This window comes from Melopsittacus undulatus (assembly GCF_012275295.1).
Source record: "Melopsittacus undulatus isolate bMelUnd1 chromosome W unlocalized genomic scaffold, bMelUnd1.mat.Z SUPER_W_unloc_3, whole genome shotgun sequence".
Lineage (NCBI taxonomy): Eukaryota > Metazoa > Chordata > Aves > Psittaciformes > Psittaculidae > Melopsittacus > Melopsittacus undulatus.
The window spans coordinates 618,087-639,951 of NW_022993945.1; the positions used below are offsets into that span (position 1 = coordinate 618,087).

A 21,865-nucleotide genomic window follows, 5' to 3' on the forward strand; every position below is an offset into this window, starting at 1 on the left:
GGAAATTATTTTTTACTTGTAGACTGTTTCCCACAAACCACAGTCATTTTTACTTAAAGGAAAAAGACAATGTGCAGGTACATATTACTCCTAATTCCAAAAGGACAACTCAAAAGTTTTAATGTTTTAAATGCAGTTTAGTATCAAGCAGATGACATGCGCTATGAAATAAGAATAAATGTAACTGTTCCTCAGGATGCTTTTTTCACTCCCACATCACAGGTAAAATTGGGCCTTGGTGTAATCATCACTAAATAAGTTCTTTTCTACACTGCAATAGGACCTTTTCACTGCAAGCATCTCACTGTTAAGACCAAGAGCTCAAACACAGAAAAGCCTAGTGATACAGAAAATGCACCCTAGAGTGGCTTCAGATCCCTAGAATGGAAGTCAGAAATCTACTAAGATCTGAAAATACCATGTGGTGCCTTTCTGGGTCACAAGGTATTTCATGGCTTAAAGAATATAACCTGGGGGATATATTGTGTGATTTGGGTTTTTCGAGGTCTGAGGAACCTGTCCCAGAACTCAATAAGTTTTCTTTGACAGGCTTTAAATCAGGCTTTAATTGCCCAACAAAGTGTAAGTATAGTAAAAAAAAAAGGCACAAAACTACAAAAGCTAGAACTTTGACTAACTACTAAATTGGTAAAAAAAATAAATTTAGATCTCTATTAAAAGTTTACTACACAATAATTACAGCAGGACTATGTTTTTCCCAGACTTACTAATAATACGCATTAAATTCTTTTCTAGCAATGTGGGGAAAATGCCACTTCTCATGGTGCCAGTATTCACCATAATGAAGTCAGTTAAAAGTTATTTGTAAAATCTGCTGCAAATTTTTTAAATAATTCATCTAGCAAAAAGTTCAGCAACTTAAGACTAATTATTGCAGTTTTTTTTAAAATGTTCTTGCCCTATGTAAGCTGATATCTCAAAAAAAACACACCTTCTAGCACAAAAGGCAGAAAGCCACATAACCCAGTAAAACTTGGCAAGCCAAAAAGTTTATTTTTATGTGACTTTATTTTTGATTGCCATGTAATAATATGCTGCAAGAATAATTCACACAAAATTCTGTCCATGACACTTGAGCTAATAAAATAACAAAGACTCAGCAGAAAAAAAAAATTGAAGTCATCTTTGTTTTGCTAATAAAATCATGAGAAGGCCTCTATAATTTGCTGCCTCCAATCTTAACATGGATGTTTCAGGATATTAAAAGTATAGAAATAATAGAACCTTATGATATAGGAAAATGGTAACAACTTTGTCTAAGATGCTGAAAATTTAGGGGTGGATATAGCTTGGGCACCTGTGTAAACAAATTCATATTTATGTCCTAAAATAGGTGACCAGCTGCAATCTGCAAGAACTTACAATAAGGCTAAGTAGCTTTGTCATGCACTGAAATGTATAGCTGAAAGCACATGGCAAGTGCAATAATCAACAGGGCCTTACTGTGACACAAGAGGTATGCCATGCTATTTCTAACACAGCTGCTGAGCTGTTATCTTAATGTATTAAAGCAAAGCTTGCCACTTATCTTAAGAATGTATTTACTAGAGTATCACCCTCTAATGGGATTTGACAGTACTGAGGATTTCATAGAACCTTACAAAGAAAAAGATCTGAAAATTCCAGAATTCAAAGATAGCCCTTCCTCCAATTTACCATTTCTATGCTTTGTTGGTGTGCAAAAGTGCACTGAAATCTCAGAACAGATTTTAAAATTTGCCCATGTCTTGTAAATATACTGCAGTCTTCACATTTACAGAGCTGCAGTTCTGTTCTTTCTCATCTAATTTAGCACAATAGCCAAGAAATGACATCAGATGTGTTACAGTTCAGTTTAAAAAACATCCTCTACCTGGTATCTCTGCAGTGATTGTCTTGCTGCTCCCTGAAACTTCGTCATCATCATCTGATGAGCTCATGCTCGAGTCACACGTCAGGTCACTATCACTGGTACTGCTGTCCTGTAGCAGGTTGTACTTCCTGCGAGCAGCTGCCTCCCTTTTCTGTCTTAAGAGCCGGATTCTTTCTTTGTGCTTTTTGCTTCGATGACCTTTTACCTTGATAACTCGACCATTCTGCTTATCACTAGACTGTCGGTTTTTCTTGGCAGCCATTGTTGAAGTTTCACTTTCGGACCTGGATCGCCTGGATTTCCTCCCAACTGCAGCCCCAGACACCACAGAAGAGTCTCCCTCTACAGCAGCTTCAGCCTGACAGGGCTCATTCTCTTCTGTGGAAGACAACGTATCTGAGTCAGCCAAATGCCCACTGGAAGAAGGAGAAAGCATGCAGTGATTAGAAGAGTCACTCTCATAAACTTGACCACCCGTTGGCTTATGGCTCTCCATAAATGCTAGCTGAGACTCCAAGGAGTCTCTCCTCAGTTCCATCAATAAGCAAGGCATTGAAGAGAGCACCACAGAGCCTGCTGCAGTAGGCATGTTGTCTTTCCGAGTTTGTGTCTTGAGTTCTATAGGTCTGTCTTCATCAGGAGCAGTCTCCTGCTTTTCAGAAGTCTTTGGTGGAACTTCTGAATCAAGCTGTTCTGCTTTTCCCACTGCTTCCATCTTCATTTCAGTACACCATGGTCTTCCTGGTCTCAAAGCATGGAGCACACTCTCTGGAAGACTGGGTGAACTAGATACGAACTTCAGCAATACAGCAGCCTGCACGAGAACAGTAAGAATAATTTACCCAAATAACTCACTCAGTCCTGGTCTTCACAGTATTACCTAAACAACTCAAAGCTTTCAATGACAGACAGTATGGTTCAGTATCTTAATGAACCCTGGTGGTATTCAAGGCCAGGTTGGATAGAGCCTTGGGTGACACGGTGTAGTGGGAGGTGACCTGGCCATGGCAGGGGGGCTGGAACTAAATGATCTTAAGGTCCTTTCCAACCCTAACTATTCTATGATTCTAATGGTTTTCTTCATTTACTTTTTCCTAGTGAATTCACCCTATTCCATAGAATCATACAATGGTTTGGGTTGGAAAGGACCTTAAGATCATCTAGTTCCAAATCCTCTGACGTGGGCAGGGATGCCTCCCACTAGATCAGGTTGCTCAAGATCTTGTCCAATATGGCCTTGAACACTTCCCGGGATGGATTCTGTGATTCGGTGATTCTTCGGGCAACCTGTTTCAGTGCCTCACCACTCACTGGCATACAAACCTGCCTAAGGCATATTTCTGGGAGTGGAGCTGGCTCTTTATCAGATTATTCATAAATCAGGCCTGATAGCAATCCTAAAGAATAGGACCCTTCACAAACCACATGGTACGAGAACTGTGGTGTGAAACAAAAGAAGAAAGGATCAAACTAATGCTGTGTTTCAGAGGTTTTGCATAAACAAAGGTTAAACATAGGCTCTACCTAGTGCTCAACAGGCTGCATACACAAATTATCCATAACTGAAAAAAATGTACAAGTATACGTGTTAAGATAAAGGTTTGCAGAATATCCTTTGCAATAAGAAAAGGAACATTTTTTCACCGTAAATAAGAAGCAGGACTTGACATTTAAACACAGGGTTTTGCATTGTAATTTTTAATGCACATATTCTGCCTCTTTCAAATGAAAAGTAACTACTAACTATGGGTTAGTTCATAAGCCTGCACATAGGCTTCTAGAAACATTCACCAGCTGCACTGGACTCACACACACACACAAAAAAAATCATCACAGTCCTCAAAAATAAATTAATTATCATACAGATAAAGGCACACAGAATTGGCTGCACATAGCCTTCTACAAAACAGAAAAAAATTCTTCTCACAGAGAACGCATTTTTCTTAAGTGTGCAACAATTTCAAGTCTACAACTCTCTTTAAAAATTAGAGGGGGCATATTTTTGTTACTGTCTGTTCCTAATAATTTAAGTGACTCACTAAGACTTTTCACTATTCTTTCAACATAACTAGTGGCACAAAATAATGCTAGGATAGTCATGCTTCATTTCTTTTTCCCTCAACCATAGATTAGCTTGCAGAAGATAAACCCAGTGAGGACAGTCATATGGATGTACCATCTTTTTCTAACATTTTGAGTTTAATAAATTCTCACACTTTACCTACATATTCCTATAACTCAGAGGAAATGTATTCTGTACAATTCTATATAAACATACCTCCGCGAGAATCAAAGAATCAGATCATACTTAGGGTTGGAAAGGACCATAAGATCATCTAGTTCCAACCCCCATGCCATGGGCAGGGACACCTCACACTAAACCATATCACCCAAGGCTTCGTCCAGCCTGGCCTCCAAGGATGGAGCATTCACAACCTCCCTGGGCAACCCATTCCAGTACCTCACCAGCCTTACAGTAAAGAACTTCTTCCTTATATCCAATCTAAACATCCCATTTCAGTTTTAACCCATTATCCCTTGGCCTGTCACTACAGTTCCCAATGAATAGTCCATGGAAGGCTGCTATGAGGTCTCCATGCAGCCTTCTCTTCTCCAGGCTGAACAGCCCCAACTTTTTCAGCCTGTCTTCATATGGGAGGTGCTCCACTCCCCTGCTCATCGTCGTGGCCACCCTCTGGACTTGTTTCAACAGTTCTATGTCCTTTCTATGTTGAGGACACCAAAACTGTACACAACAATCCAAGTCAGGTCTCACAAGAGCAGAGTAGAGGGGCAGGATCACCTCCATTGAACTGCTGGTCACACTTCTTTTGATGCAGCCCAGGATACGGCTGGCTTTCTGGGCTGCAAGCAAAGATGTCACACAAGGCTCCGTCCTACTTGGTCTTGAATACTGCCAGGGATAGAGCATTCCACTTCCTTGGGCAACCCGTTCCAGTACCTCACCACCCTGACAGTAAAGAACTTCCTCCTTATGTCTAATCTAAACTTCCCCTGTTTAAGTTTCAGCCCATTACCCCTTGTCATATCACTACAGACCCTCGTGAAGAGTCGCTTTCCAGCATCCTTATAGGCCCTCTTCAGATACTGGCAGGCTGCTATGAGGTCTCCACGCAGCCTTCTCTTCTCCAGGCTGAACAGCCCCAACTTTCACAGCCTATCTTCATACGGGATTTGCTCCAGTCCACTGATCATCCTCGTGGTACTCGTCTGGACTTGTTCCAACAGTTCCATGTACTTTCTATGTTGACGACACCAGAACTGTACACAGTACTCCAAGTAATGTCTCATGAGAGCAGAGTAGAAGGGCAGGATCACCTCCTTTGACCTGCTGGTCACACTCCTTTTGACGCAGCCCAGGATACGGTTGGCATTCTGGGCTATGAGCACACACTGCTGGCTCATGTTGAGTTTTCTGTCAATCAAGAACCCCATGTCCTTCTCAGCAGGGTTGCTCTGAATCTCTTCTCTGCCCAACCTGTAGCTGTTCCTGGGATTGCTCCAATACAGGTGTAGGACTGTAGGACCTTGCACCTGGCTTGGCTGAACTTCATGAGGATGGCATTGGTGCACCTCACAAGCATTTCAAGGTCCCTCTGGACCACACAGCTTGGTGTCATCAGCGAACTTGCTGAGGGCACACTCAATCCCAATGTCCATGTCACCGACAAAGATGTTGAATAAGACTGGTCCCAAAACCAATACCTGAGGGACACTACCCCTTATTTCTTCAGCTGGACATTGAGCCATTGACCACAACTCTTTGCATGAGGCCATCCAGCCAGTTCTTTATCCACAGAGTGTTCCATACATCAAATTGATGCCTCTCCAATTTAGAGACAAGGATGTCAAACGCTTTGCACTGCTCTGCCCCATCCATCAGTTCTGTAGCCCCATCATAGAAGGCCACCAAACATTTCAGGCAGGATTTCCCCGTAGTGAAGCCATACTGGCTGTCACCAAGCACTTCATTGTTTTTCATGTGCCTTAGCATGCCTTCCAGGAGAATCTCTTCCAAGATTTTGCCAGGCAGAGTTGTGAGACTGAGTGGCCTGTAGTTCCCTGGGTCATCCATTTTCCCCTTCTTGAAAATGGGGGTTATAGTTCCCTGTGGAGACAGTGTTCTCACAGGAGAATGGATACTTGGTACATGAATTCTGAAGAACCCCGAAAGATACAGCAAGGCCATGAGAGGCCAGAGGAAGCTTAAGCAAGCAAGGTAAGAATAAGCTGGAATTCACCAAGTTATGAGAACTGTGGACTGTTGTCAATCTTTCGAGGTCAAGTTCTGACACCTGTGCTTGACCAATTATATGTAAGTTGCTAAGGGTCTTCAAGACATGTATCCAACCATAATATGCCAAATCACTGTAAGTGTATGTAAGCAATAGTATATAAGGAGTTAATGCTTTGCAATAAATGGCTTTTGGTCTGGTCATATTGATCTCTGAGTCCATTCTGTGGCAGTTCCCTTTTTCCAGTCATCAGGAACTTCACCTGACTGCCATGATTTTTAAGATGTGATGCACAGCATCTTAGCAACTTCATTCTCCAGTTCCTTCATGACCCACAGACAGATTTCAACAGTTCCCATGGACTTGTGCATGGTCAGGTTCTTAAGATCATCTCGAACCTGATCCTCTCCTACAGTGGTCCTAAGGTCTTCATTCTTGCAGTCCCTGCATCTGCCTTCCAGGACTTGAATGGTGTGGTCAGAACCTTTGCCAGTGAAGACTGAGGCAAAGAAGTCATTAAGAACCTCAGTCTTCTCCAAATAGAGGGTAGCAAGTTCTCCCGAGAGCTTCCAGAGAGGGCCCATGTTGTCCCTAGTCTGTCTTTTATTTGCTACATAGCCATAGAATTCCTTCCTGTTGTCTTTCACATCTCTAGCCAAATTTAATTCTACCTGGCCCTTAGCTTTCTTAACCTGGACTACAACCCTGTATTTTTCCCAGTCCGCCTGTCCTTGATTCCACCTTTTATAAGCCTCTTTTTCCCCCTCAAAATTTCCTCAGCAGCTCCTTATCCATCCATGGAGGTATCCTGGCCCTCCTGCTGCACTTCCTTCTAGTTGGGATGCAACACTCCTGAGCCTGCAGGAAGTGATCCTTGAATATCAACCAGCTATCTTGTGTACCACTGCCCTCTAGGGCATTTTCCCATAGAACAGAAGCAGTTTTCTGAAGAGGCCAAAGTCTGCTCTCTTAAAGTCCATAGCAGTGAGCTTGCTGCACACTCTTCTCACTGTCCTGAGGATCTTGAACTCCACCATCTCATGATCGCTGCTACCAAGGCTGCCATGGAGCATCACATTTCCAGCAAGCCCTTCCCTGTTGGTGAGCACGAGGTCAAGCATGGCACCTCTCCTTGTTGGATCCTTTATTACTTGCAGAAGGAAGTTGTCTTCCACACAATCATGGAACCTCCTAGATTGCTTGGGCCAGACTGTACCTTCCCTCCAACAGATATCAGAATGGTTGAAGTCCCCCTTGAGGACAAGAGCCTGTGAATATGAGGATGCTCCTATCTGTCCATAGACCGCTTTCTCCACCACTGTTCTAACCATTTATTAATAGGTGTCATGGGTTCAGCTGTAGCAGTCATTTTTCTCCTTCTTGTAGCTGGTGCAGTGCTGTGTTTTGAGTTATGGGCTGGGAACAGTTGCTGATAGCAAGTATGTTTTGAGGGTGTTTTTGTTCAAGGTTTTTTCTGAGCATGTGCTCCAGCCAGGTGGAGGAGGGGAGGCTGGGAGGAAGGAGAGACAGGACACCTGACCCAGGCTAGCAAAAGAGGTATTCCATACCATAGCACGTGATGCCCAGGATGCAACTGGGAGAGAGAGAGCTGGAGGGGTGGAGCTCTAGAGGAAAATGCAGGAGGGAGCACGTGGTGCTCGGCTGGGCAGGGTGGAGTGAGTTATGGGTCGGTGGCTGGTGGGGTGTTGTATTCTTTTTGCTTGTTATTGGCTGTATCATTAGTATTGTGTTATGCCTTAGCTATTAAACCGTTCTTATCTCAACCCGTGGGGGCTACATTCTTTGGATTTTCCTTCCTAACTCTCCGGGAGTTGGGGGACTTGGTTTAAACCACGACAATAGGTCAAATCCTCCTAGCCTTTTTAAGGTCCTCCCCTTTATACTGGAAAATTGATGAAAAGAGTATCTGAGCTCCAGAGCCCCTAAACACCTCTGCCAGGGTTCTGTAGTCTTTCTTAATGTTCTCTGGGCTACTGCTATCTATATCACTAGCACCCACATGAACCACTACAATGGGTAATAGTCAGTAGAACTTCCTAGACCAGGCAGCCTCTCTGCGACATCACTGATTTAAGCCCCTGGTAGGCAACACACATCCCTTGAGACTGGATCAGGCCCGTAGATGGGTGCCTCTGTGCCCTTCAAAGTAGAGTCACCTGGTGGCACTACTAGTGATCCTCTTTACTGTTGCATCACCAGGTTGTTCATGTGATGAGGTGCATGTTTCCTCATTAGCCCCCTGCAGAACTATGAAGTTGTTCCAGGTGGGGATGTCAGATTTAGGACGAAGCCCCTTGCTGTTAATTGTCCCCTTCCTCCTTTTTTTTTGTTGTTTTGTTTTTTGGTTGGGTTTTTTTTTGTTACTAATTCCCAGCTTCCTGGGTTAATGCCCTCCTTCTTTCCTGTATGTGCTATGATGGCTGCTTGAGGCCCCTGCACAGTTTGGGCCTGGGGCAAGCAGTCCAGCTTCATCTCAGCTTCCCTGACATCTTTTAGCCTACTGTCAGTGTCCCGCAGCTCAGCCACCTGCTGCAGTACCTCCACCAGGGCACAACAAATGCAACCCTGTCAATTTCGTACCCTCTCCTCACATAAGTCTATCGCTCTACCATGGTCAATAAAGTAATGCTAACAGAAAAGCTACATTTTAAATTGCTTGAGCATAACAGCAACAAATTAATACTGATTTTCAGAACACAGATTTTCTTTCTATTAAAAAAAATTATCTGAAATACCCTGAAAGCAATCATGAGCTCACGTCACTGAACTACAAGCAGTATGGATTTATGACAGCCATTTAACAAAGATGAATTAAGGGATGTTAAGTGACTACAGTTTGTATGTATTTTATGATCAGAAGTTTTCATACAACTTTGCTACAGGAAATAAATAAAACCCACACTCAAGAACTTTAAAGCTTAAAATACCTGAAGCCAACACCAGTAGTGTATCTTTGGTTTAAGCCAGTACCTTCCTGGCACAAGGTAGTAACATACCCATTTTAACGTCTGACCAACTGAAGATGAGAAATCAGGTGACATGCCCAAATTCTACAGACAGGCTGGAAAGGAGCTGCAAGCCAACCAAACCCTAATCTCAAGTTATTTTCCAATCCACAAGCAACTAATATTAATTTGCTTCCTTAGTTATTAAGCTAGCAGCAAAAAATCTAAATATAGCAATATGAATTTGCAGGAGGTACATACTGAAAAATGTGTCGTGGCTTAAGCCCAGCTGGTAACTCAGAACCACACAGCCATTCGCTCACCCCCTCCTATTCTTCCTCGCCCCACTCCCAGAAGGACGGGGAGTGTCATGAGTTCAGCAGTAGCTCATGCTCTGCCAGGGAGGAGGGAGAGATAGGGCGCCTGGTCTGGGCTAGTCGGGGAGGTATTCCATACCACAGCACGTCCTGCTCGGGGAGGGGACTGGAAGCTGGCCAGGAGGGGAGGGGTTAGCTCTCTCCTCCGAGCAGGAAGCTGGGCAGGAGGGGAGGGGTGAGCGCTCTTCCGGGCTGGCCTCGTGGCGGTGGGTGGTATGGTATTCTCTCTCTCTGTTTGTCTCCTCTAACATTGATTTGTTATTGGTACCGGTAGTGATTTCTGTTATACCTTAATTGCTGGACTGATTTTACCTCAATCCGTGGGAGTCGTATTCCTCTGGCTCTCCTTCCCATTCCTCCGGGAGTGGGAAGGTGAGGGGGGGGGAGGGGAAACAAAGGGGGAACTGTGCAGATTTAGTTTAAACCACGACAGTTTTTGGCGCCCAACGTGGGGCACAAACCCACGAAATAACAACAAATCTGACAGGATTTATAGTCATTTGTCACAATGCTGTTTTATTGGCTCTCACAGGTTTTTCTCTTGATCTCACGGTTTCAGGATTTTACCAATTACTTTTCATATATATTAGCTGTGTTGGTGTTTATCAAGTATGGGGTTTGGGCTAAGTTTCTCGTCTCATTGTACTTTATGTTAATGACTTGTAATACAATAGAAGCATTGATCATGAAACTTATCTGGTTTATGCTCCTGGTATGGTCACCAACTTTATATTTTGGGAGGTATATAATAGAAGTGCTTAGGAATTTCACATCTTTTTTCTCCTTCTCGGGTGGTCAACCTGTGAAGGAGACATTCTTCTATCCTCCCAGTGCTCTCTCCAGATGGTCTACAACATCATTTGAGGGTTTTGAAGTTTTTGAATGGCCTTTTAATACTGTTGAGACTTGTATGCTGATTGCGATGGGGATCACCATAGTAGCACGCATACAGAGTGTGTTTTGCCCACAACTATTTCGTCTGATTTCAAGAGTTAAGCAGAGTCAGGTCTGGTCCTGTATTGGGGTTAAACGACGAAATAGGAGGACCAGGAGATTTTCCCAGAGGCTGGACAGCCATGAGTGGCAGGGTGTGTGGAATAGTATGGGCAAGCATCTAGGTCAGTGGGCCCCTCCAGTACTTTGGAATTTTACTTCCGAACAAGTGAAGAATCCGGAAGAATTAGTAAAACAGCTAAATGAGGTGTGTTGTCGTCCTGGCCATACCAGAGGTAGATAAATTACGGCAACGTGCTGGGGCTTGGCCTATGCCTATAGGGCCTTGTTCGACACTATCCAACACCTTTAAAAGGAAAAAAATGTCCCTGGATCTGAGAGCAACACAGAAGTCAGCGCAGCTGTTCCAACTCCAAGTACAGCAGCTACACCATCCCGAGCGGCAAGTACAGTTGCTACCCAAACTTCAGCTGTGACAGACAGTGCAGCTACCCCAGTAACGAGTACAGCGGCTATTCAACCCTCGACTGCGACAGACAGTGCAGCTACCCCAGCAACAAGTACAGTTGCTACTCAAACTACAGTGATAATCACTGCAGCTGAACTAGAGGACCAATTCGTACCAATATCGGTTGCTCCTGTACACAAGAGAAAAACCAGAAAGGAGGCAAGAAGGAAGAGGCAGAATGAAGAAACTATGCATCCACTACCTGGTCTAGTATCTGATCAGGGGTCATTATCACACGACGAAGAAGAAGAGGTGACTTCTCGATCTCGGACCTCAACTGAGCTGCAGAATATGCGAAAAGGTTTCACCCGTCAACCAGGGGAGCACATCATCACCTGGTTGCTCCGATGTTGGGATAATGGGGCCGATGGTCATGAACTAGCAGGTACGGAAGCCAAGCAGCTGGGGTCACTTGCTAGAGAAGGGGGAATTGACAAAGCAATTGCAAGAGAGAAAAAGTCCCTCAGTCTTTGGAGGCAGCTTTTGGCAGCTGTGAAAGAGAGGTTCCCATACAAGGATGATGTTATGAGTTGTTCGGCCAAGTGGACTACTATGGACAAAGGCATCCAGTCCCTGAGGGAATCAGCTATCGTAGAGATGATCTACCACACCAAGCCGAATAATGGGAATGTACCCATAGACCCAGATGAAGTCGAATGCACACGACCCATGTGGCGAAAACTTACACGAATCGCACCGTCGTCATATGCCCTTCCATTGGCAACGGTAACCTGGAATGACATAGCACCACTAACAGTGGATGAAATGGTTCATAAGCTCCAAGAATTCGAAAACAATCTTACCCCTTCCATCATCTCAGCTGTGGAAAAACTGTCTCATGATCTCAAACAGTTGAGGGACGATCTGTCTGATTTATCTAGCTCCTCACGTGTGCCAACACGCGTTTCAGCTATTAACAAAAGGCGTCCTTTTGCTCGAGAGAGAAAATATATAAGATACACACCACGGGCCACCCTATAGTTTTACCTGCGGGATCACGGAGAAGACATGACAAAGTGGGATGGAAAACCTACTTCAGCCTTGGAGGAACATGTGGGTGAATTGAAGAGAGGAGCAAGGGCCAAGACTGATCGCCCCATGAGAGCTGCAGCTTCAGTCTCTGGTGAACAGGTTCCCAGATGGAGCGGAAGAGCTGATTTTACTCCAGCTCCTGTGATAAAGAAGAATAATCCCTTTCAACATGACTTAGGTGTCCAAGATTGTGACGACGATGACTATTAGAGGGGCCCTGCCTCCAGCCAGGTGGAGGTAGGGGACAATCGTATTTACTGGACTGTGTGGATCAAATGGCCTGGCACATCAGCCCCACAGAAGTATAAGGCTCTAGTTGATACCGGTGCACAGTGTACCCTGATGCCATCGAACTGTCAAGGGGTGGAACCCATCTATATTTCTGGAGTGACAGGAGGGTCCCAAGAGTTGACTGTACTAGAGGCTGAAATTAGCCTGACTGGGAAGAAATGGCAGAAGCACTCCATTGTGACTGGTCCAGAGGCTCCATGCATCCTCGGCATGGACTACCTCAGGAGAGGGTACTTCAAAGACCCAAAAGGGTACCGGTGGGCTTTTGGTATTGCTGATTTGGAGACTGAGGAAATTGAGCAGCTGTCCACCTTGCCTGGTGCCGCGGCCAGGTGGAGGGGAGAAAACACCGATACGATGTAGGTTCACAAAAGCTCCGTTTATTGATTACAAGGCTGCTCTTAATATACTGTTTTAAGCTTCCTTACACGTGATCACGCATTACTTGATTGGCTGCCTCGCTTTGTCCACAAGGCATACACGCTCCCCTTTACCTTTCCTGATTGGTTTCAAACATTTGTGTCAGCTTAGCATTACATCATGCTTTTGCAATTACTGGCATCCTGTTATTGCGTTCCTGTTTTGCTGATCTTGACACTTCTTCTTCTTTTAACCTGGGGTCATAAGTTCACTTTCTCACAGCTTGCTGTAGGCCTGTTCAAGTGCCCATGCTCGACCCCCAACAGCCTGGTCTCTCAGAGGATCCTTCTGTTGTGGGGTTGCTGAAAGTTGAAGAACAACAAGTGCCAATTGCGACCACAACAGTGCACCGGCGGCAATATCGCACCAATCGAGACTCCCTGATTCCCATCCATAATCTGATCCATAGACTGGAGAGGCAGGGAGTGATCAGCAGGACCCGCTCACCTTTTAATAGCCCCATATGGCCAGTGCGAAAGTCTAACGGAGAGTGGAGACTAACAGTACACTATCGTGGCCTGAATGAAGTCACACCACCATTGAGTGCTGCCGTGCTGGACATGTTAGAGCTGCAGTATGAATTAGAGTCAAAGGCAGCCAAGTGGTATGCCACGATTGATATTGCCAATGCATTTTTCTCAATTCCTTTGTCAGCAGAGTGCAGGCCACAGTTCGCTTTTACTTGGAGGGGTGTCCAGTTCACTTGGAACCGACTGCCCCAGGGGTGGAAACACAGCCCCACCATCTGCCACGGACTGATCCAGACTGCACTGGAACAGGGGCAAGCTCCAGAACACTTGCAATACATCGATGACATTATTGTGTGGGGTGATACAGCAGAAGAAGATTTTGAGAAAGGGAGGGAAATAATCCAAATCCTGCTGAAAGCTGGTTTTGCCATAAAATGGAGTAATGTCAAGGGACCTGCATGGGAAATTTGGTTTTTGGGAATAAAATGGCAAGATGGACGTAGACATATCCCTACAGAAGTAATCAATAAGATAACAGCAATGTCTCCAGCAACTGATAAGAAAGAAACACAAGCTTTCTTGGGTGCTGTGGGGTTCTGGAGAATGCGCATTCCAAATTACAGTTCAATCGTAAGCCCTCTCTATCATGTGACCCGGAAAAAGAATGATTTCAAATGGGGTCCTGAGCAACAACAAGCCTTCGAGCAAATTAAACGCGAGATAGTTCAAGCAGTGGCCCTTGGACCAGTCCGGACCAGTCCAGATGTGAAAAATGAACTGTACACCGCAGCTGGGGAGAATGGTCCTACCTGGAGCCTCTGGCAGAAAACTCCAGGGAAGACTCGAGGTCGACCCCTTGGTTTTTGGAGTCTGGGATACAAAGGCTTGGAGGCCAGCTATACCCCAACGGAGAAAAAGATATTGGCAGCTTATGAAGGGGTTCGAGCTGCTTCGGATGTGATTGGCACTGAAGCACAGCTCCTTTTGGCACCCCGCTTGCCAGTGCTGGGCTGGATGTTCAAAGGCAGGGTCTCCTCTACACATCATGCAACTGATGCTACTTGAAGTAAATGGGCTGCACTACTTACACAACGAGCTCGGATAGGAAATCCCAGTCGTCCAGGCATTCTGGAAGTCATCATGGACTGGCCAGAGGGCAAAGATTTTGGAATGTCACCAGAGAAGGAGGTGATGCGTGCTGAAGAGGCACCACCATATAATAAATTGTCAGAAAGTGAAAAGCAGTATGCCTTGTTCACTGATGGGTCCTGCCGTATTGTGGGAAAGCATCGGAGATGGAAGGCAGCTGTATGGAGTCCTCAGCGACAAGTTGCTGAAACTGCTGAAGGAGAGGGTGAATCGAGTCAGTTTGCCGAGGTGAAAGCCATCCAGCTGGCCCTGGACATTGCTGAGCGAGAAAGGTGGCCAGTACTCTACCTTTATACTGACTCATGGATGGTGGCAAATGCCTTGTTGGGGTGGTTGCAGCAATGGAAACAGAGCAACTGGCAATGCAGAGGTAAACCCATCTGGGCTGCTGCATTATGGCAAGATATCGCTGCCTGGGTGCAGAAGCTGGTGGTGAGGGTACGCCATGTAGATGCCCACATACCTAAGAGTCGGGCCACTGAGGAACACCACAATAACCAACAAGTGGATAAAGCTGCTAAGATTGAAGTAGCTCAGATGGACTTAGATTGGCAACATAAAGGCGAATTATTTTTGGCCCGGTGGGCCCATGACACTTCAGGCCATCAGGGCAGAGATGCAACATATAGATGGGCTCGTGATCGAGGGGTGGACTTAACAATGGACACTATCGCCCAGGTTATTCATGAGTGTGAGACATGTGCTGCAATTAAACAAGCTAAACGGTTAAAACCTCTTTGGTATGGAGGACGATGGCTGAAGTATAAATATGGGGAGGCCTGGCAAATTGACTATATCACACTCCCCCCAACCCGCCAAGGCAAGCGCTATGTGCTTACCATGGTGGAAACAACCACAGGATGGCTGGAAACATATGCTGTGCCCCACGCCACTGCCCGGAACACTATCCTGGGCCTTGAGAAACAGATTTTGTGGCGACATGGCACCCCAGAGAGAATTGAGTCAGACAATGGGACTCATTTCCGGAACAACCTTATAGGCACTTGGGCCAAAGAACATGGCATTGAGTGGGTATATCACATCCCCTACCATGCACCAGCCTCTGGGAAAAATGAAGGGTACAATGTGCTGTTAAAAACTACACTGAGAGCAATGGGTGGGGGAACTTTCAAGCATTGGGATACACATTTACCAAAGGCCACCTGGTTGGTCAACACCAGAGGATCTGCTAACAGGGCTGGCCCAGCCCAGTCAGAACTGTTATATATTGTAGAGGGGGACAAGGTTCCTGTAGTGCACATGAGAAATTTGCTAGGGAAGACAGTCTGGGTTACTCCTGTTTCAGGTCAAGGCAAACCCACTCACGGGATTGCTTTTGCTCAAGGACCCGGATATACTTGGTGGGTAATGCAGGAAGATGGGGAAGTCCGATGTATACCTCAAGGGGATTTCATTTTAGGGGAAAACAGCCAATGAACTTAATTATACGTTGTTGCTTGCTGTGTAATATTTTTATAGTCCATCAACTAGATGTCTTCAGGTCACCAGCGACTGGCCCTGACTTCCCTCTAACCATCGTCCCAACAGAGAATGAACTTTGATAGAACCAGATGAGTTCTGCAGTAAAGGAATGATCAACATTGGCAGGCAACAATCCAGCACTGCACACAGACTTTCCTGCTACAAAAGACTATTACAAACTTAACATCATGGACCAAATGGACTCAATTGCATTATAGGGATTGGTCCATGTATTAAGAAATGATTTCTTTTTATCTGGGTGTACGCAGATGTATATATATATATATATATATGTATATCTATATGATGGTATATTGAAAATGTGGGATCTGAGCATGACGTGAATGGTATGGAATAAGGGGTGGATAATGTCATGGGTTCAGCAGTAGCTCATGCTCTGCCAGGGAGGAGGGAGAGATAGGGCGCCTGGTCTGGGCTAGTCGGGGAGGTATTCCATACCACAGCACGTCCTGCTCGGGGAGGGGACTGGAAGCTGGCCAGGAGGGGAGGGGTTAGCTCTCTCCTCCGGGGCTGGGCTCGGAGTGGGAACGGGAAGCTGGCTAGGAGGGGAGGGGTGAGCGCTCTTCCGGGCTGGCCTCGTATTCTCTCTCCCTGTTTGTCTCCTCTAACATAGATTTGTTATTGGTACCGGTAGTGATTTCTGTTATACCTTAATTGCTGGACTGATTTTACCTCAATCCGTGGGAGTTGTATTCCTCTGGCTCTCCTTCCCATCCCTCCGGGAGTGGGAAGGTGAGGGGGGGGAGGGGAAACAAAGGGGGAACTGTGCAGATTTAGTTTAAACCACGACAGGGAGGAGAATCAAAAGAATGTAACTCACAAGGGAAGAGTCCAGTAAACAAGGTATAATACAAAGCTACTACTGCTAAAACTAATAATAATAATTATAAGGGAAATAACAAGGGGAGAGAATATAATTGTTCACCACCCACCAATCAATACCCAGCCCAACCAAGCAGAGATCTGGGCCTTCTGGATAACTCCCCCCAGCTTATATACTGGGCATGACATACCGTGGTATGGAATAACCCTTTGGCTAGTTTGGGTCAGGTGTCCTGTCTCTGCTTCGTCCCAGCTTCCTGTGCCCCTCCTAACTGGCAGAGCATGAGAGACTGAAAAATCCTTGATAAGAGTGCTTGTTCCAGAGTTTGAGTATTCCAGGTGAGAGAAACGAGACACAAATAGAGAACTCACAACTAGTTTATTAATATAGGAAAATATAGAGATACTAACAGATACAGTAAAGGATACTTGTGAGGTTTGTTATCTTACCAACCCTAAAGACCATGTAATGACAATCAGGAAACCAGCTCCGAGAAACATCACAGTGCAAGGTAGCAGGCTCACCTTAGCGGGCATCCCCGCAGAGGCAACGTTGACCTGGGTGGCATGAGGTTCTGCCTCCCTGCATCGCACGAGGCTCAGGCTTTTATACTGACAAAAATGCACACTCATTCTGACACAGGAGGCGAGCCTACGTTGGAAGAAGTGGCCAGCAATATCTAGAAAGGTCTCCAAGGGTTGAGACTTTTCTGAGGAGTTCTAAAGCGGAACGTTCTGGGGAGGAAGCAAAGCTGGACTTTCCAGGGAGCAGCCAAAGCAGGACTCTCTGGGGAGGGGCCAAAGTGGGACCTTCTGGTGAGGAGCCAAAGCAGACAAAAAGTACTTTTCTACCATTATCTATTGTCCTTGACACATGCCACCCCATGGTCCATGGTTGGAACATGCAAATATTTTACCATCTGTGCTATAGTTTTATATAATATACTCTCTATAAGGGAACAGATTAGCTCTAAAAGACAAGGAATGCAACATAAAATACATAAAACCCCAATACCTATTACCACTAAGGTAGGTTTTAGCAGCTAGTCCCACCCCCCACGTCCACCTATGAAAGGGGTTCCACCTGGTGTTTTCTGCTAGCTGGTTAGCAAGGGTCTTCAATTTTTCCATTTATGCACGTACTGAACTGAAGTGGTCATTTAAATTCATGCAACATAACTCAAAGTCTTCATACCCATGCTTATGTACTAAAAGAAAAAAAAATAAATCGCTGTCCTATTTTGTTGTGCATGACCAAGGCAGCAAGCACTTTGGCTTCAGTTCTTGGCAAATTGGTAACAAGTCTCCAGATGACATGGAGGAAAAGTAAAGCAAAGCAGTGATATCCAGGCTCCAAAAACAAGGTTTCACCAATGCATTGGTCAGATATACTGGGAGTCTTGGGAACCTGGAAAAAAATGCTGTTACTTCCAGAGATACAGTCCTTGGCTTTCTTTATCCTGTTCTCTGCTTAAGGAATCTTAAATCACACAAGAGCAGCTTCTTGAGCTAATGCTAATGCCTCTGAGAATAGAAGATTCAAATACGATAGTTATTTATTATATTATTATTAGTTATAATACTTACCTATGCTAGTGATGAAACCTGCTTTAGATGACCCTGCTTGAGCAGGGGATTCGGACTAGATCATCTCTCGTGCCATCCACAGGCTGCTTGGCCTGCCCTTCCCTCCTGGATGACCCTCTTACAACAGAGGAGGCCAACCCTCACATCAAGATCTGGAATGGCATGGTTCTCCACTCAACGCCTGCTGGGTTGCAGCCAGCAGTGGAGCTAAAGTTTCTCCTTGGGGGCAAAAACAGAGGCCAACCCAGTCTTGTCCTTGACTGTGGTAGGAGGCATTTGGTCAACCTCAGTCCTTGCACCTCACTGTCAATGCAGAGTTTCACCTGCCTCATCCAGTAACAAGTTGCTACTATGGCAAAGCACACACAGATTTACATTAGCAGTATAACTACTACAGGGTGCAGCAGTGTGTTGAAGATGCTGGTGGCAGTGGAGGACCAGCCAAAGAATATTTCCCACCAGTGGGGTTCTCCCACCCTCTTAAGTTGTTCCATTACCTGCTTTATAACACTACCATCGTACTGGAATCTTTCTAGCTTCTGCCTTAGCATTTTCTAGCAGCTGCTGTAAATTTGCATTCTCTAACATTTTTTTTACAAGTGACAAATCCATATAATACAAGGTGTAGCTTATTAACAACTGGCTAGTAAATACAGATGGTTTATACACAAAATCACAGCCTCTAATAATAGCTACATTGCAAGCACACATATTCAAGTTGTTACTTTTCAGTTGCCCCCAAGTGATGTTTTGCAAATCATTCCTTTTTCTCTTCCTCTGTCTCATTCTGCTTGGAGTCTTCAAGGTCAGCTCCTGCAGCTAGGGCATTGGGTTCTTCAACTTGTCTGTCCAGCTCATGGTATGGCTTGACAAACTTTGCAAGTGAACACCACAGACCTGTAGGTAAGAGGACACAAACATACCCCGCCCCCCAGGTTATCAGTTCCACTGGCCCTTCCCATTTCTACAGGCCCAAAGGATCACAATACCACATTCACCTTTAAGACTCATGGATTTACGCCCATGGCAAATGAGGACTGATCTGTTGACTGACAGTCAGGGAAGACCTGGCAATTTGCTTTGCTTGGGAAGAAGACAGGTTAAACTCTTTCTTTTAACAATAAAAAGGCATTCTGATAGGAAAAGAAAAAGGAATGTGAAGCAGCTGCAGAAGTAAACTGCACAGTGTTAGCAGTCAAGGAGTCAGCTATGTCATTATCCACAGTTAAAGCACCAGGCAGGTTGGAATGTGACCTAATATGACCAATAAAACAAAATAATTAATACAGCAGCCAATACGGAAGCCCTACAAGCCTCTGCTCCAACATCCTAACAAGCCCCAACCAACTCGGCAATGTCTGTAAAATATTCCTCTGACAGGGGCTAACACAGCCCCACAATCCCCACCTGCGCCCTCATATGCTAGCCGAAATAAAAGTGCATGAGCAGCCCTGTGACCATCAATCTGCCTTTGTGTAGCATTGTCCAGTCAGTCTATACACATAGGGTCCCTGAGACCGCCCCCCCCCCCTTTGCGAACACCTGTGAAAGTAGTCTCCCCCCCCTCAATCCAGGCACTCACCTCCAGGCCTGAACAGCCACACAAGGGACCTGCTGGAATACCAGAGGGTTTCGATCTGAGCTATAAAGCCAAACAGAAACCACATCAACCACAGTGACTGTCTTCAGTCACTATAAATCCCATTCTATAAACAATCACTCAGGCTGTTTCCCAGCCCAACCTTGCATTCATGCACACAAATACTCCCTGGCCTGCTCCAGACCCAGGTGCACTATCAGCAATTATTCTTCTTCTGTAATTATCCACATTGCAGGAACAGGATGGCTTGCAGTTCCCACATCTCCCCCTTTCCTACTCTCTCCTGGTCCTGAGCTGCTTTGTCCAAGCCCAGTCCTGGTAAATCCCCTAACTGGCTTAGCTTTTCAATCACTTGTTCAACAGGGTTTCCTTGTTCTGATACTAGTATGGGGTTGGTTGTTTGGTTGGGTTTTTTCATCCACCCCATCTAGCAATACAGTATCTGCTCCTTGCTCCATGAGGCGAACTGGCCACTTATGGGGTTTATCCCCTGACCTCTTCTTGTATTTATCCAATAAATTCTTAATCTCCTCAGGACTACAGTCTGTCAATTTGTCTGTTATTTGGCTGTTTGCCTGAGTAATCACCTTACATTTAAACATAGGAGCTGCATAGGCTCCTTCCTTTTTCACATCTGCCTCTTCTCTGGTATTTGATTCTGACTCACTGGCACCCCAAATACCTCCATTCCATGTCTCTGAGTACCAACTGGGATCAGACACAAGGGCGCGGACACATGGCCTCACTGTCTTTGTATCCTTATTGCTCCGCTTTTTTTGATTTTTTTTTTATCTTTTCCCCCTCTAAGTCTCTCACCCTGCTCTGCATCAGCTACCAATGCCTGCTTCTACATCACCACTCCTGCTTTAACCCTTTCTAGCTCGGAATGTAAATCTGCTACTTGTTGCTCCAACTCTGTGTTCTTATCTACCATGCCTGTGTAGGCAAGCAGCAAGCAGCCTGTCATGAGTCCAGTATGACTCAGTCACTCCTTCTAGGGGGTATGGGGGGGTTTGTACCAACTCACCCCAATACTTCAACACATCCATGGGGTCCTTATCTCCCCACAGTTCAAATCTTACTTGCACTAATGTATCTATTTTATCCCACAATGTGCTCCACAGTTACTATGTCCACCTTGGCCACTCCACAGGAGGAGCCATGGCCTAAGGCTCTTTCCACATCTTTCTTCCGTTCATTCCATTCTCCTCACTATCCAATATACTCCAGATGTCTCCATCCCATGTTTTGGGATACCAATCTGGTTGGGTTACTACTGCCCATTCACGGGGCCCAATATCTGCACCAGGCTTTGGGCTTCTCCACCACTGCAATGAAGTCCACACAGCATACAATGTTGCTAATTTCTCTAGGTTTTTTTCCTGCCACCCTGATGCTGCTTGGGTGGTGGCTAATAAAGCTTGCGGTTGCACTATCCCTCTCGCCATTTTTTTTTCCCTTCAGTTAGCAGTTTTTGTTTCAACCGATCTGTTCCTCCAAGTCTTGGATTCACCCCACATGTTACTTTAAACACACTAAGCAGGGCTCTTCCCATGCACCCAGCATGTTGCAGACACTCTTTATGCTTTGTTTGTGGTGTCTACAAACTGCCCCCAATACTTCAACAGATCAAGAGGGCATTTTTCACTCTATAGCTCCTGCCCCACCTATCTCACAAAGTACTCCACAGCTCCGGTGTCCATCCTGGCCATTTCACCAGTGAAGCATCAGGAGCTGAATGGGAAGGCAGCTTCTTTTTGAACATGGTTACCCAACCCTATCAAATAATTAAAGGGGCCTCACTGCCTTCCAGGTGAGAGAAATGAGACACAAATAGAGAACTCACAACTAGTTTATTAATATAGGAAAATATAGAGATACTAACAGATACAGTAAAGGATACTTCTGAGGTTTGTTTATCTTACCAACTCCAAAGACCATGTAACGATGATCAGGAAACCAACTCTGAGAAACATCATCACAGTGCAAGGTGGCAGGCTCAGCTTTATTGGGCGCCCCTGTGGAGGCAATGTTGACCTGGGTGGCATGAAGTTCTG

The 21,865-nt window shown here is 45.3% G+C and overlaps 1 protein-coding gene across 1 annotated transcript in view; it reads right to left on the reverse strand.

Moving 5' to 3' along the window:
• Nucleotides 1-2,670, reverse strand: part of LOC117438252 (uncharacterized protein C18orf25-like) — a 41,176-nt gene extending 38,506 nt beyond the window's left edge. Inside the window, exon 1 of the mRNA XM_034073771.1 lies at nt 1,874-2,670. Coding sequence (XP_033929662.1) covers nt 1,874-2,594 — 721 coding nt within the window. The 5' untranslated portion in view covers nt 2,595-2,670. The remainder of the gene's footprint in view (nt 1-1,873) is intronic.
• Between the last annotated feature and the right edge of the window lie 19,195 nt (nt 2,671-21,865).